This window comes from Equus asinus, chromosome 1 (assembly GCF_041296235.1).
Source record: "Equus asinus isolate D_3611 breed Donkey chromosome 1, EquAss-T2T_v2, whole genome shotgun sequence".
In the NCBI taxonomy this organism is placed as follows: Eukaryota; Metazoa; Chordata; class Mammalia; order Perissodactyla; family Equidae; genus Equus; species Equus asinus.
Window position 1 is genome coordinate 134,265,788 of NC_091790.1, and position 17,047 is coordinate 134,282,834.

At 39.4% G+C, this 17,047-nt stretch overlaps 1 protein-coding gene across 5 annotated transcripts in view; it reads left to right on the plus strand.

Moving 5' to 3' along the window:
- Positions 1-17,047, plus strand: part of CDK14 (cyclin dependent kinase 14) — a 550,632-nt gene that overhangs the window by 43,710 nt on the left and 489,875 nt on the right. For 2 of the 5 annotated variants that reach the window (XM_070508181.1, XM_070508165.1), the window contains one exon: positions 8,545-8,650. The exons of the other annotated variants lie outside the window; for them this stretch is intronic. In XM_070508181.1, coding sequence (XP_070364282.1) covers positions 8,573-8,650 — 78 coding nt within the window. In that variant the 5' untranslated portion in view covers positions 8,545-8,572. Of the gene's footprint in view, positions 1-8,544; positions 8,651-17,047 lie in introns of those variants that run through there. 5 annotated transcript variants of the gene reach the window in all.

The window sequence follows — 17,047 nt, forward strand, 5'->3', positions numbered from 1 at the left end:
CCATGTCCGCGCCCAGGGTTTGACCTGGCGAAACCCTGGGCTGCCAAAGCGGAGCACGTGAACTTAACCACTCGGCCACTGGGCTGGCCCCCCGAAAAGCATTTTTAAAACCTTTTCCAGACGTTTTCTGTGCTTGTATTTCCTCCCCTCCTCCTTTTTTTTACTAATGGGACAAACCTTGTTTTTCTCCCTAACATTATATCTTGAGGGTGTTTCTTATCAGCCTGTGTATAGATCTAACTCATTCTGTTTACAAGTTGTATGCTACTCAATGTATGGTTGTACTGCAATTTATTTACCCATTTTTAAAATTGGTGAACATTTAGGTCATTTATATGGTTTTGTCCTTACAAGCAGAGGTGAATGGACAGTTTTGTGGGCAACCGAAGTGCTGAGTCACACAGGCTATGTACAGTTGAAATTGTAATATATATTGCCTAAATTGCCTTTCAAAGAGCATGTATTGGTTCACACTCGCACCCACAATGTCTTTCTTCTCCCTTTGCCCTGATGTGTTTTCTGAAACTTGCAGATTTTTCCAATCTGGCACTTGAAAATTAATGCTTTACTAGTTGTTTTAAATTTGCATTATTTTAACTATTAGTTAGGCTGAGCACCTTTTCTTTGTAAGTTTATAAGCCATTTTAATTCTTTTTTTTTCCTGGGAACTCCAAGCTACTTTCAGTACTTAGTTATAACTGATGAGAATTAGTGTACATTTTTGGGGGGGAACACGCAGAGAGGGACTTGTGTCTTAGAACCTTCTTAGTGTTATTAGAAACCTTGAAGGTCATCTAGTCCCACCTTCCACTTGGTATAAGAAACATTTTATAACCTTTGATCATCTGCTTGAATGCTTCTAGTATTAGGGGGCTTAAAACCTCAAGAGCATCTAATTCCTCTGTTGGCTTTAGTTGACAGACACTTCAAGATATGTTAAAAGAGTAGTGGAATAGATAGAGAGAGTGGGAGCAGCTGGACTCTTTAATTAAACCACATTAATGAGGCCAGAAGATTCTTCAGGCCCAATCAGGGGACCAGGAGCAATGTGTGTAAGTGAATCTTGACCATTCAACTAAGGAATGAAAGAACATAACCAAGGAGGGCTCTTATCTATTGCTCCATAATAAGTTACGCCTAAACTTAGTGCCTTAAAACAACAGTAAACATCTATTATCTCTTAGAGTTTCTGTGGGTCAGGAATTTGGGAGCAACCTACCTGGGTGGTTCTTGCTCTGGGTGTCTTAGAGGTTGTAGTCAAGATGTTGGTTGGAGCTGCAGTTATCTGAAGGCTGGACTGGGCCTGGAGAATGTGCTTGTACTGTGGCTCACTCACATGGCTGTTGGCAGAAGGCCTCAGTTCCTTGCTATGTGAATATCTCTGTAGAGCTACAGAGAATGTCCTCACATTCTGGTGGCTGGCTTCTCCCAGAGTAAGTAATCCAAGAGAAAGCAAGATGGAAGCTGCAGTGTCTTTATGACCTCAGAAGTCACATATAGTTGTTTCTGCAATGTCCTATTAGTGACCCAGGTCAGCCCTGTTCACTATGGGAGGGAACTTCACAAGAGTTAGAGTACTAGGAGGCAGGGGTCACTGGAGGTTCTTGGAGAATGAGTACCCACTGGCCCCCAAAGATTCAAATCTCTCTTACCTGCTAAACAAAATACACTCACTCCTCTCAGGGCCTCAAAATCTCATCCCAGTACAGAGGCCAACTCTTTGTGTAGGAGAATTAGGAAATATTTAAACAGATTTTGGAAGTACTGGAGATTTCTTTTGTTGGAAGAAATTTTTATATTTTGGCATCTTCTCAATTATAAAAGTATTTCTTTATTCTCCATCCTATGATATTTCTGGCCCAAATAAATAGGAAATAGATTTATAATCCTGACAGAGGAAAGAAGTTCTAGTGAAATTTTCCAACTTATTTTTAGTCAGAAAAGCTTCATGACATTCACTAGTTCTCAAAAATGAGGGTTAGATTCCTGGAAAACCCATATTGGAGAGTTCTCAGTGAAGGAACTTGAGACCTGATAGGTAAAATATGGATATCAAATTGTGCTGGTTATTTACTTGTGGTTCCAGCTTCAAGCCCACCATTTTGTATTTTGTTTTGTGAGGCTGGGGCTGGATCTCTGTGAAATACATTTCCCATCTTCCCTTGTCAGCTGGATTCCTGTTGGTCTGTGGCAGTAGGAGACACTGGCGGAAGACTGAAATGTTGGAGGAAGGGCGAGAACGGCCATTGCTGTTTTCAGCTCCTGTCAGCATTTCTCCAGTCGTCAGCTATAGCTCTTGTCTGTGGTTTCTTTCGGCATCAATTTTGCTGTGGCCCCTAACCAAGGTCCAAGCATCAATCATACTGTGTGTGTTCTGTCCCCTGACCCTGCTTAGAGTCCCATTACTAGTCCCTCTTCTGGGCACCCAGCTGCTGATCACCCCACATCTTCCCTATGTTTCTTCAGCCTTAAGGTTGTAGCTGCTTCTGGCAGTTACTAGTACTGGGGTTATCTCTGTGTCCCTTTTTACTTTTTTGGTCTCTCAACACCTATGTAATCATTTTCTTTGATTAAATCTCTGCTGTTTAAAATACCTAATGTCTGAGGTTTCTGCCTTCCCACTGACTGAAACAGTGACTAAGATTTCTAGATATGTCATCCTTCGCCATTAGTGTGACCTGTTTGTACTTAAGTTTTCTTTCTTGCAAGGTCGTAGCAAGAGGCCACTGTTCTTCTTCGTCTGCTTCTTGTCCAAGTGTTAAGTGCTTTTCTTATTGTTATTGCTCATAGCTGTTGACTTCATTTTATGGGTTTGTGCTCCTGAGCAGGCCTCGGGAGCCTACTGTCTTGTTTCCATAGTGCGTCTCCATCCCGGTTTACTTGGGATGCCTGAGCAGTTTCATTAAATCTGTCTAACCCCAGAACTTTCTTCATTCATCCTCAGTACAAAGGGGTACATATTGGATATCCTTGGCTCCACCAGGTCCTACCTGAGCAACTGCTGTTTGAGCCTCTGCTGTTTGAGCCTCTTCTACACACTTCCTAATGGCCTCCATCCCCATAGACTCTGCCCACTAGTGGGCCATTGCAGGACCTGCACTTATTTCCCTTCATCTCCCTTTATATTTCCCAAGACTTTCACTCCTGCTCTACCATCTGCTTTATTTCCCTTTTCTATTCCCAGCTCCCATTCCCTCTTTTTCTTATTATCCCCAAAGGGACTGGTTCATAGTTTGTATATATTAAAATTTGAAGCCCTTGCTGAAAAGGTATACCTGCTGAATTGCTTGAGTTTTACATACAGAGAAGTCCTGCAGGAGGGGGCATAATTATATTAGCTTATGAATCAAGTGAGCATTTTATAGACCAGAGGGAAACAGCTAGTGATTCATTAATGATACTACTGTTCTGCAAGTGGATAAATTAATTAAGGCTTTTTACTTTTAGTAGAGGGGCTATGTGTTTCTTCCATAAACATTTATCTTCTTGACCTGTTTACACAGCACTATCTCAGGTAGGTGCATTGGAGAAGAACAAAGGAGGAAAAGGACCCAGCTCTTGCTGGTCTTGAAAGACTTTATTGTGTACTTGGGGAGATAGGATACATATGTTCAATAGCTAAGGGACCAAAATAAGTCTTAGATTATGTGATAGAAACTGTACTCAAGTGTGTGTTGTGGGGCATATAATAACGGTGCTGCCTGTATACAGGCACTGAGCACTTTGCGTTGTCTCATTTAATCCTTAGAACTCTCAAGCAGTTCCTCTACTTAGTCCTGTTTTGCGAGTGGTTAAATCACTCGCCTGAGGATACACATCTACAAAGTAACAGAAATTAGCATCTGAAGCCTAGGTTGGTCTGAGTCTAAAGACTATAATAGGTAGAAGTGAAGCTCGCATGCACGGTGTCATGCTTGTGTGTGTATGTTTTGAGATGTGCTGGATATCTTCTATTTACTCCCCTGGATCCTGCTCTGTGTCCTGGGCAGCTGACCTGTGTGGATTACGCCAGTGAACACCCTTGTCCTTCAGCTTCCGGTGAGATTCGACTGATGGGAAGAACGCAGGAGATCTGAGGGCAGGGCGAGAGTGATGTTGGTGTTTATTAATCCAGCTCTTCTCTACGGGGTCCCTGCCTGTTGGCTTCGTAGCTCTTCTTCCCTTTCCCCCTTCCTTCCCCTTGCCCCTTTTCTCTCTTTGAATTCCAGGAATCACTCTCCCCCCTTGACCTTTCCAGCACAGAAAGGGTAAGGATTCCTTGTTGTTAGTAGCACTAACGCTGTCCCCGACTTTAAAAGTTGTCTCTTGATCAAAGTCGATTTGAATGTATTATTCCCAATTTGAGTGTATCATGTGTTTCCTGTTCAGACTGATATGGGGAAATGCCTGTAAGACATTTCTTTTGTCTTCCTTTCTCCCTCTCTTTCCCTCTTTGGTCCTTCCTCAGTATGTCCAGCATTTGTCAGTGCCATGGAATTGATTCCGGCTCCTAGCGACCCTGTATACAGCAGAGCAGAACTCTGCCCTGTCTTTTTGCTCCATCCTCTCACCTTCCGGCACTATATCAGACAATGCTCTGCTGCTATTCATAGGGTCTTAGTGGCCAATTTTTTGGGAAATAGGTGGCCAGGTCCTTCTTCCTAGTCTGTCTTAGTCTGGAAGCTCCACTGAAACCTGTCTGCCAAGGGTGACCCTGCTGGTATTTGAAATACAGGTGGCATAGCGTTCAGCATCACAGCAACACACAGACGCCACAGTGTAACTGACAGACGGGTGGTGTAGTTCCCTGATGGGAAAGGAACCTGGGCCTCGGGGGTGAGAGCCCTGAATCTTAACCATTAGACCACAGAGTTGGCTTATTGTATAGGTTAAAATTTGTTTAATAATGCCAGAAATGAAAACTTGTAATAGATTTGAGAAGCAGAATGACTGAAGAGAATCTAGCACATGAAATGAGTTGATTACTCAGTGCAAAATGTAGCCAGCAATTCACAAATTTGTTGCTTACTCTTCCTACCTGTACATTAGCTTTGTTCTCTGAAAAACTGCTCTTTATTTGGCTTAATAAATTTTGAATTTTGAAACACTCATCTTTAGTTGAAGAAAACAACATCAAGGAGGGTATAAAGTCTTTTTAAAAGAGTGAGTAACTGGAAGTGTGGTTTTTAGAATTTATAATTCACTAAGAAGGTAAGTTCACTGTAAGAGTTGTCAATCAAATAACATTCCCTACCTGTCCCTGGATTTAAGATGTGTATGAATTTTGGGGGGGTGGTCTGTAAGGTTTTTCAATAAATAGGCTTTTTGGGAGAGCAATTTTAGGTTTACAGAAAAGTTGAACAAAAAGGAGTTCTCATATCACCTCTCACCTTTCCCTGCCCTCCCCCTGCCAATTTCCCTTATTATTAACATCTTGCATTAGTGTGGTACATTTCTTGTGATTGATGAGCCAATATTAATTCATCATTATTAACTAAAGTCCATAGTTTACATTGTAGTCCAGTGTTTAGGTTGTAAAGTTCTAGGGTTTGACAGATGTATAGTGACATGCACCCACTGTTACAGCACCGTACAGAAAAGTTTCACGATCCTAAAAATCCTCTCTGCTCCACCTGTTCCTCCCTTCTCCCCTTCCCCTGAACACCTGGCAACCACTGATCTTTTTACTGTCTCCATAGTTTTGTCTTTTCCAGAATGTCATGTAGTTGGAACCATACAGTATGTAGCTTTTCCAGATTAGCTTCTTTCACTTAGCAATATGCTTTTAGGGTTTCTCCATGTATTTTCATGGCTTGATAGTTCATTTCTTTTTACTGCCGAATAATATTCCATTGTCTAGATGTATCACAGTTTGTTTAACCATTTACTTATTGAAGGGCATCTTGGGTGCTTCCACATTTTGGCAAATATGAGTAAAACTGCTATAAACTTTTGTGTGTAGGTCTTTGCATGAACATAAGTTTTGGACTGGTGTCCCAGGATTAAGATGTAAGTGGAGTTCAGGAAGATCTGTCAGGTTTTTTTTAGCAGTTAGGAAAAATGTAGTTTTTGCTCTGCCCATGTTCAGTTCTACCCTGTTGTAAAGGCCTGGCTGATTAGACAAGCACTGACATCAAAAGATAACACAGGAAGAGGAGGTGTTTCTGGAGTAAACTACCCATTCTCAGATGGGAAGTCCAGTCTCTAATCCTGAAAAGGGGTTTCTTTGAACTAATCAGAGCCAAGGGAACATACTAGCTTCTTTGCCAGACACACTGAGGCTCAATTATTCACTTAATTATTCACTTAATAATCATCACATACTTATGTATGACCTGAGGATTAGAGTTTAAATATAAACTGAATATCTGACATAATAAATCAAGTATAAAATACTTATCTGTCTTAAAATTTTACATGAGCAATTTACCCGATGACTTATATTTCACTGAGGAAAGTAAACACATTACTAATGCATATCTAGTGTATGAACATGTCTTTGGGATGTTAATGTGGCTCTCCCTTGCTTTTGAGTAAGCAAAGAGCCATTCTTTCGAGACTTCCTGTGGCCACCAATAATTCTGCCAAGGATCTGACATCCTGGGGATTTGCCAGCCTTTCTTCAGAGACTTTAACTCCTCTGAAACACCCTTAGAGTTTCTAGTGGTCTGTTTAAATCTTCTGGTGCAGTGTGTGTGGGTGCTGAGCCAGAACATATAAATTCCCACCTCAAGTCACCTAATTCTCAGTGGTGTAACATCAGGAAAATCACTTCAACTTTTTCGTCTTTTAGAGAGTACCAAGCCTCTCTCTGCTGCCCGGGGATATTAAAGGTGGATTAGCCCATGTTTTTAAAGCACTTAAAGCTCCCCAGGGGAAAGTGCCTTGCAACTTCCAGGCATAATTACTGGGTATATTCCAGCTGGAATAGGGCGAGAAAAGTGCACTCGCCTTAAAGCCGAAAGCTCACAAAGCTCTTTCACAGGGGTAATGTATCTTGAATGTGAAAGCATTGGAGTTGCAGCGGGGGATGTTTTATTACTCAATAGTCCTTCATAAATTTGGACTCATTATCATTTTGGTATCTGAATGTAAAGACATCGTACACAGTGGCCCAGAACCTTCCTTAGCCTAGATGAAAGTGGACAGGTGCCTGTCTTTCTTGTTTCTGAAGAGCTCTTAAACTAAGCTTCTTGGTCTGGTTTTGCCTGTTTAAGGGAACTGTTGCAATCTGCAATATTCTCCATGTAGTTCAAAGCATCTTGTGTGGGAATAAGTGAGAAACATTGAGGAATGACTTTCCGATTTCCTATTATTAATAGAAATCATTAACAAAAAGATTTTTTATATCTGTAAAACATTTTTTTCTGTTTCATAGAAAATGACTGGCTAAAATATGACGCATCTCACTGCTCTTGGAGATTTAAGCCTTCTGTTGACACCAACAGATAAAGTGTGAACTGGAGATAACAGGAGAGAAATAGATATTTAAAAATATTTCCTAAAAAAATATAATTTATGGATGAGAAATTGCTGTCACAAACATTTGGTTGATTTCAGAGGTTGCTGTTGCTCATTTACTTAATTCCTTCTCCTTTTCATTTTGTAGTGATAGGAGACTGTCCTAGTTTCACACTTTGGAAATGCTAATTTAATAGCCCAGACCATTCACTGAGATAAGGACTGGTTGCAGTTTGGTTTATTTTTGTTTGAAATATGTTTTGGAAATATTTTCTGTGAACATCTATCAACTGAAATTTTTCTCCATCTTCTTGCTGTCTTAACAGAACTTTCAGTAGTTGATACTAACAGTTTCTTAAGTTGGGTATAAAAGTTTAAAGCTTGATGCAGAGTTTAACATGTGGTAGCTCATGTGTGTATCTTTAGGTCTCTAGTGCAGTGATGGTAAAAACATTCTAGATCTACAGAAATTCATCTTTTGATATTTTTCTGGATCTGTGCTGTCCAATACTGTAGTCACTAGACACTTATGACTATTAAGCGTGTGAAATGTGGGTCATGGGACTGAGGAAATGAATTTTTAATTTTAATTAATGTAAATTTAAATAACCACCTGCGGCTGATGGCTGCTGTACTGGACAGCACAGCTCAAGTCATTTGGTTAATAAAGGCTTGTCTTAAATTTTATCTCAATGTCTTGGCAGACTTAACAAAACGGCAAAAATAATTTATTGAGCATCTGTTTACTTTATGCTAGAGACGTCACTGGATATTTAATTTTTGCTATTTACGACAACCCTGGGACATCCTGTTCTACTGTGAGGAAACCAAGGGCCAGGAAGCAGAGCAGCTTGACTGGGTCGCAGAGCCAGGCCACGCATTTGCTCTTTCTGTTTTGTCACAGGATCTAATTTCACTGCAAACTGTGGCGTCAGTTATTTTGTACAACGCCTCCAATTTGGGTTTGTCTGATTTTTTCTTGTGATTAGGTTTAAATCTTATATTTTCATCACCCTAAAATTAAACCCCATACCCACCAGCAGTCACTGCCCACCCCCCTCCCCCAGCCCCTAGCAACCACAAATTTATTTTCTTTCTCTATAGATTTCCCAATTCTGGAGATTTCACATAAATGGACTCATACACTGATGGTCTTTGTGAGTGGCTTCTTTTATTTAATATAATGTTTTCAAGGGTCATCCTTGTTGAGGTATGTATCAGTACTTCGTTCTTCTTTATGGTTGAATAATATTCTATTACATGGATATGCTATGTTTGGTTTATTCATTCATCAGTTGGAGATTCGGGTTGTTACTACTTTTTGATTATTATGAATAAAGCTGCTATAAACATTCTTGTGCAAGTTTTTGTGGGGACATATGGTTTCATTTTGCTTGGGTGTATTGCTAGGAGTGGAATCGCTGGGTCATATGGTAACTCTGTATTTAGCATTTCTGAAGCAGGAATAGTTTCGTTTTGATTAATGTAATCAATCCTTCATTCTTTCTTGTGGTTTCTGTCCGCTAGTAAATTAGAGTTACAGTAGAGTGTAGATTCAAGACAACAATAATAGTGTACTGGTACTCTCTCTTAGTGCCAGGTAAAACATTTTTAAAAATAATCAATACTTGTTTTCATATTTCTTCACATACATTTGGGATTTTAAAAAATATGCAGGGTAGTCTTCCTTCTTATGTCTTTCTTCATACTTAAAAATATATATATATGTGTATAGGTTGGTGTTTATCTAAGTGGTATTCTCAATGTAATGTGGACAGCAGTAGGCTGCAGATTGTTGGTAGAAAGTCCGTTGAAATAAGAATCTGCACTTTTGTGTAAGTATTAAACATAGCTGGGAGGACGTTTATGAACCCAAAGCAGGACAGCAATCTTTGTTGGTTTATGGCATTTTTCCAGGCTTTATTGTGTTCAGACTCCAAAGGGTTGGACTTCATGCCTCCCGGCTGATCTGTCTGTAAAAAACAGTAGAATTTTAAGGGACTATAATGTCCTTTTGTTCAATAAATAGACGTTTCTTGCTGAGACAACAGAAGACTGAAACTACTTTTTAAAAATACACATAGTTTAACTCTGTGAATGTTGCCAGAAATGATCTTATTAAAATAAGCTTATGATGTACTTTGGCCTGTAAGAATATTACCCTGAATTATAGTGCAGTTGGTTTAAAAAGGAAAAAACATCCTTGGATAAAAATTTCCACACTCATGATACTTTCCTGATTTCCTCTGTTTTTTCCAAATATTTTCTATTGTATGTTTTCTATGCTATGTGCTAAGGAGGTTACAAAAGTAAATGTGGTGTTCTTCTCTTGAGGGAGCTTATGCAGAGTGACACAAGGCAGAAACGAAGCAAAGGCTCCAAGAATCATACAGAGGGCTGTGGGAGAGTTTCAAGTGGTTCTGGGGTCCTTGGAGGGGCGGAACCCTGGAGCTGGGGAGTGTGTGTGTGTGTGTGTGTGTGTAAATCTTTTGGATTGACTCTAAAAAAGCCTTTTTTTAGAGCAGTTTACGGTAAAATTGAGAGGAAGGTACAGAGATTTCCCATATACGCCCTGTTCCCACACATGCATAGCCTCTGCCATTATGAGCATCATTCTGCAGAATGGTGCGATTTTTCATTTTATTTTATTTTATTTTTTTTTTACCAAGGATGAACCTTGGATTGACTCTTTATATTAAAAGTCCAACCTTGTTAATTTGGAGTCCACTAATGAGGAAATTTTGGTGAAATGGATAAATATTTAGCTAAATAGGATTTTCTAAGAAATTAATGGCATCAATGACATACAGTAAATGACCTATTCAGGAAAAGATAATCGTTTAAAGTACTTCTCTAATGAAGGACCTGTGCATAAACATCCAGCAATGTTTACTCAGTATAGAGTGTTGAGAAAGAATAGTGTGATGGTTGAAAGCACAGATCTTATCATCAGACTCCCTGGATTCAAATATTGGCTCTATTTACTAGCTCTGCGTCTTGGGCAAGTTACTTAACTCCTCTGAGCCTCAGGTTTCTTCTTTTGTAAGATGGGAATAATGATCCTGCCTGCCTCATAGCATTGCTACAATGATTGAATGTATTAATACACATAAAATACTTAGATTCACACTTGGTACCCAACAAGCACTTGTTAAGTGATAACTATTAGTAACGTGTTTGCAGCACTGTTCTAAGTGCGATAGGGAGATACAAGAGAATTTCTGGTGTCAAAAATCTAATAGGCTAGCAGGTAAAATCACATATATTGATATATAATATGCGTATATCTTCAGTATAATACAGTGCAGATAGATATGTGTTTTCTTTCTAGTTTGCGATTAAAAACTGTAATCAATTCAATGGACTTTCAAAAATCTAGTTTGAATCTCTTCAGATAACAGAAAAGTAGTAGCTTTCCTATGACAAGCTCTGTGGTTTAGACTTTTTCCTGAGTTATGAATGACCTTCTAGTTGGATTGGTGTAATGAAATTTGACTATTTGGCTGACTTGGAAAATGCACACTAACCTTTAACCTCACGTCTCTTGTGAGTGTACCAATTAGGAGGAAATGCTCCTGTTTCTTGAATATTTTCTTATAGCCCAGCTGTGAAACAGTGGCTTCTGAGCCTAAGGAAGTGGAAGCTGGCAAAATCGTGGAGTGAAGTCCCTGTGGGAGGTGCCTTAGCCATACCACTTGGCCCCTAGAGACGGAACAGACTTTGGTCGTTGCACCTTTTCCCAGTGATTCTGAAACCTTTCCTGACAAAATATTTAGACACAGGTGAATTGAATTCTTTGTCTGCTACAGGATTCCTGTGAAAACTTTTGAGAGGCTGAGATTTCTATTGAGGTCTACTCAAACTAAAATTAAAAACCAATATATTTTGCAAAATGTCTGTTGGCAAAAGGTACTCGTGGCCACTGTTGCTCTTTTTCTAGCTTTGTTGATATTTTAGAAGTGTTCTGAGAAGGGCTACTGGAGTGCACAACTCCAGGGGACAATACTCATAGATAGCGCACCGCCCCCCCACCGCCAGAATTGTGCAGTACACGGCCTGCACAGCTGTACGTGGAGGTCCTAGTATTGAATTTGGCTCTTAGTCTTGTTCTTAGAACCTGTTGTTACAAGTTCTTTGGAATGTGTGCTGGTCTTCTTTTTTTTTTTTTGAGGAAGATTAGCCCTGAACTAACATCTGCTGCCAAGCCTCCTTTTTTTTTTTTTTTTTTTGGCTGAGGAAGACTGGCCCTGAGCTAACATCCATGCCCATCTTCCTCTGCTTTATATGTAGGATGCCTACCACAGCATGGCTTGCCAAGCAGTGCCATGTCTGCACCCGGGATCTGAGCCAGCGAACCCCAGGCCTCCAGAGCGGAATGTGTGTACTTAACCACTGCGCCACCCGGCTGGCCCAAATGTGTTCTGGTCTTATGGACCAAATTGGACCTTTAACTGGAGAAGGTCTTGAACTCCAAATACTCAGATAACCCTGCATTTAACCACGTGTCTTCTGTATCTAGTGGCCTTAACCCAAGCTCTCACTGTTATCACCCAGGTCATTATGATGGCCTTATCACTGTAAGTCATCTGGTGACTGGTTTAAAGGATTTCTGACTCTTGTGTGCTGGGACTTCACTAAGCGTTCTTCACTTTGAAGCCTGATTCGTGGTGCTACAGCCGCTGTTGCTAGGATTGATCCTTCTGTTGTCACTTGAAGATCTGGGAGGTTATAAATGTATTAATGCTTGTGTGCAAGAGGGCGCTCTGTCTGTGTGGCTGGCCATGCTTCCAGTTGCTCCAGGCGGGGTCTGAGCAACTGCCACAGCTGCCCTAGGAGTTGTCAAAGCACTCTCCTGCATTACAAAAGGATTAAATGTGCTATTTGCTAGAGCTGTGTCTGGCAAGAGTCTTAGAACACTTCCAGGAAAGAAAAACAAAATTGTATTTCAACAAAGGAGTAAGAAAAGTTGGCACTTATTTCTATGAGGTCACTTCACTTGGGACAAAAAGTTGGTGTGTTCTTTATTTTAACCAATTTTGTAAGTACTTTGAGAAATATTTTAAGTTTGTCACTCTGAGAGAAATTAGAAAAATAACTCTATTAACTTTTGGGTGTTTGCAGGTAGGATGATATATTTTGCTCATTTAGGTTACTATGAATTTGTATTTACTTATTAACAAATTAGACCACTGTTCATGCCCGGAATTCTTCTTTTTGCATGTTGGTAGTTAGAAATATTGGTATAAAGCAAGTCTGTCAATTTCAACCACAGATGTTTAGAACTAGAGACTGAGACCATTTATCACAAGCTCCTGTTTTACAGGTGTCAAAGCCAAGACCCTGAGAAGCTAAGTAACTTGTGTGAAGTGGCAGAACCAATGGGTGGTAGGGCTGAACCAGCACGCAGGCCAGACTATGCCAGTGAAACCCAAGTCCTGCTGGATGCTCTCCCCTGATCAGGTGCCCTTGGAGAAGCCAGAGACCTGCCTGGGGCATTTAAAGAACCCCTGGGTGCAACTGGGGTGATTCTCATTTGAATACTTTATTGGAATGGTGTGGAATAATGCTTATAAAAGGCCCTGCCACTTACTAGAAGAGTGACCTTGGGCTGTTAGTTAACCTCTTTGTGTTCCAGTTTCCTGATTTGAAAATCACATTTACTTCCTCACACAAACGCAAGGATGCTGTGAGCTAATACCTTTAAAGCACTTACAACAGTGTTTGGCACAGAGTTGGTGCTATGCAGCCATGAGCTGTTAGGATTATGTGTTGAACGTTACCTTTTCATTTTTTAAACTCCTTGTATAAGAGAAGAAGTATCTGTAGAGTAGTTTAAACAGTCATCATTTTGTGACTTTGCTCATATTAAGAAATTTTTTTTTTTAAAGATTGGCACCTGAGCTAACAACTGTTGCCAATCTTTTTTTTTTTTCTGCTTTATCTCCCCAACCCACCCCCGTACATAGTTGTATATCCTAGTTGCAGGTCCTTCTAGTTGTGGGATCATATTAAGAATTTTAAAAATGGGAGACTTTACCACCAGATAATCATAGGTTTGAATCTGGGCTCATGCAGTTTCCAGCTATGTGAACTGATTCAGCTCATGCCACCTGTTCAGTTTGCACATCTGCTAAGTGGAGATGTGAATATGCATCTATATATTCACTAGGTTGTGAAGATTACAGGAAATGGATGTGAAACCCAGCCTTAGCACACAGGCGGGAGGTAATTTTTGTTCCCTTTGCATTGAGTGGAATGTCCACACATGCACACACACACGCACACACCCCTGCAGTTCTGTTTCCTCTGTGAAGCCCTCCTTCCCCACTGCTCTCATAAATCTCCATATAGATTATAACACATCCGTATTGCTCTCCACTTCATGTATAGTGTCTTGAATTATTTAAAATAGTTTGTTGTGTATTTGCTTTACCTTTCTGAAATTGAGGGGTTCTTGAGAAAAAGTGTAAAGATGTGTACATATCTTGGCTCACCCTCTCCTCAGTGCTGAGGGTGTTTTGGGTGCTCATGAGGACCTGTGATGTGGACGGAACAGTCCGTCGAGGTAACCAGGTCTTCCGCCAGTGTGTTCAGAACATACCTTCTTCAGCTTTCTTTTCCTCCCTGTTTTTAATCCCAGCACCTCTGTGTTAGTGCTTTCTGCTTCTGGTCTCTGAGGAGAAGCCATTTTTCCTTTGTCTCTCTTGTTCTAGTTCAGGAAACTAGATATAGTCCCAGTCATTGAATTGTTATTAGTAAGATTTCTGCTTCAGATTTTTGGTCATACTCTTCTATTCAGAATGGCTCTCTAAAAATTCATTGCAACCTTTAGTTACTGTTAATAAAACAAAACCAAATTTCCATAATTTTAATTGTGTAAGAGCTCTTGGGAATGCTTGCATTTTATAATACCTTTCCTCTGCAGAATAGAAATTGCTTTCTAAAAAACATTGAGTTTTTACCATTATAGAGTCTGAAACCAGTGAAAATTGTGTACATTATCAAGCTGGAGGATTTTTAAATGTATTATTTTTTAATTTTTTTGGTAACATTTTTACATTTTACTTCTCACATTTTGCTTAAAAACCTTCTAAATGGATTTTTTTCTCTGTTGCTTAAAATTGTTATTAATGATATTTAGTGGGCATTCATTCATTCATTCAATATTTATTGTGTGTCCTATGGCAAATGCTGTGCTAGGTTCTGGGAATATAGTGATGAATGGCACAAATTTGGTTTTAGCCTCTGTGAAATTTACAATCTAGTGGAAAGTAGGAAAAAAAATAGCCTTCAAATGAAGTAATGGGAAAAGAAGGATTCAAGTTAGCAGAAGTTGCTAAATTGTGCTATTACTGAAACTAATGAATATTTTTTAAAAAACTATTCAAGATGTGAATGTGAAGATAGGTCAAGATGAATGCATGTTTTGCCCCATGATTGTTTACTTTTGCAAGGACTATAATACTTTATGTCTTCAAACTTTATTTGGCACAGAACTCAAAGGATCTTAGACATTGTCTTGCAACCATGTGACATCTATGACATATTTAACCCCTTGGAGGACAGTATTTGAGCTTCAGTGTGCTGCCAATCCAGGGAAAACAAAAGCACCTGTCTGTAAACTTAAGACCCCACGTAGAGACAGGGTGACCCTTCCTGTCTGTTTCTGTCAGAAAGGGGACAACCCCACATTTCAGTGAAATCTTTGTGCTAGATATTTATCTGATAATTATAATGTTGGGTTACCACAGTTGGGCAGCCACCCTCCTGATGGCAAAAAAGCACGAGGAAATAATCTCTTCAAGTCTCCCTTTCCCCCCATGGCGTGATGATATTGTGAAAGCTCTAGGCACATCCAGTGCAAACGTTTCCTTTTCCCTTTTTGAAATAGGTAAGGAGGATTGCTATGAAGACTAACGTAGCTAAAGAAACAGCCCACAGAACTTAATACGTTTGATAAAATTTGTCAATCATAAATGATTTGTGGTCTTTATCTTCTATTAGATGTTACCTATACGGATCAGACTGATAACCCATAGCAAGATCACAGCAATATGGTGTCTGCTCTGTGCTTGAGAGAAATTGTAAAGATCTGAAGAGTAAAGCTAGTTGGAACTTTACTGTTGGGGGGAAATTCTTGTAAATCTCAATTGATGATCAACTCAGCCCTATTTTGGAACCCTGAAATTTTTACTCGAGGAAAGAAAACTAGAAATCACATTTTACTTAGGCAAGGTCAGGATTCAATGCAGTAATTAATTACTGCATTTTACATAATTATATCCACCAGATGCCTGGAAAATCTTTTCGCTTGTTCCTTTTAATTGGTGGGTGTTGTTTTTATTCTTAATTATCCTATGTCATGTATTTAACATAACAAATTTGATAAACTGCTTAAATTTTTTTTGGATGAAATTTAGATCAGTATAATTCTCATTTAATAAAAAATAGACACAGACATCACAATCCATGCTGCATGAATGTCAATGTGTAAAGTGCAGGGTGGAGTGCTTGTGTATTTGGAAGTCTCATCTAAGGGGGGTACCATTATTTTTATCTCTGGTCGATTGTATCCTGAAAACATTCAATGTCAGATCTTTGATAATACCAAGGAACTTAAGAAATCCAGACTTTACTTTAAGTCACTAGATCTTTAAATGTTCTTAACTAATTAATTTTTTTAAAGACTACAGTGGATAGCAAACAACCCAGTTAAAAAGCAAATCCCAAGCCAGGCAGCAAGGGGCCGATTTTTAACCTCAGCCGCAGTTAGGCTCAATAATTGAAAGTACAACGTGGGATATGACTGGAGAGTAGCTTTTAAGTTATGAGGGGAAATTCTTTCTAGTGGCAGCATATCCTGGAAGCTTTTTCCTCTTTCTAGAAATCCAAGCATCAGAGAAAAAAAAAGATTTTTGAGAGGTATTTTCCATGTGTGCAATACAAGAGAATTGCATATTTAAAAATTTCTACACTTGCAGCCAATAGTAGGATGAGTTGGAATAGTAATAGTATTGCATGAGTATTGAATTATACCTAGGCTAAAGTTTGAAAAATTATAAATGTGGACTAGGAAGTTGTTTCACTTAGCAAATCAGTTCTAATGTGGACGTGTGACTTAGCCAAAGCAAATTATCATGCTTCAGGGTGCATGTGTATTTGGGAACACCAAAAGGAACTCCTTTGCTGGGCTACTGAGTTTGATGTGTGAGCAGTGGAAAGCCACCAAAGGGCTAAACAGAGGAGCGATGTGGTCACATCAGAAGTGATTCTGATTCTCTGCCAGGGTCGCAAGAGAAGAATTTCATGAACTTAGTAGGTATGCCGTATAAATAAGTGGATTTACATTAGTTTTCTAAATTAGGCATGTTATAGCTCCTTTTGGATGAATCACAGTGCATGTGAGCATATTAGTGACTCCGAGAATTAGGACAGCAAATACATTAACTCTTTTTGACCCAGTGTTTCTCAAACTTCTTTGACATGGAACATTTTTTTGAGAACAGCTGTTAATGTCTTGAGGAATGTCTGGTTTGGTAATATAGTTTGAGAAAATATTGCCGTAAAACATGGTTTTGGCTAATAAGAGGAAATATCTTGGGAAGGA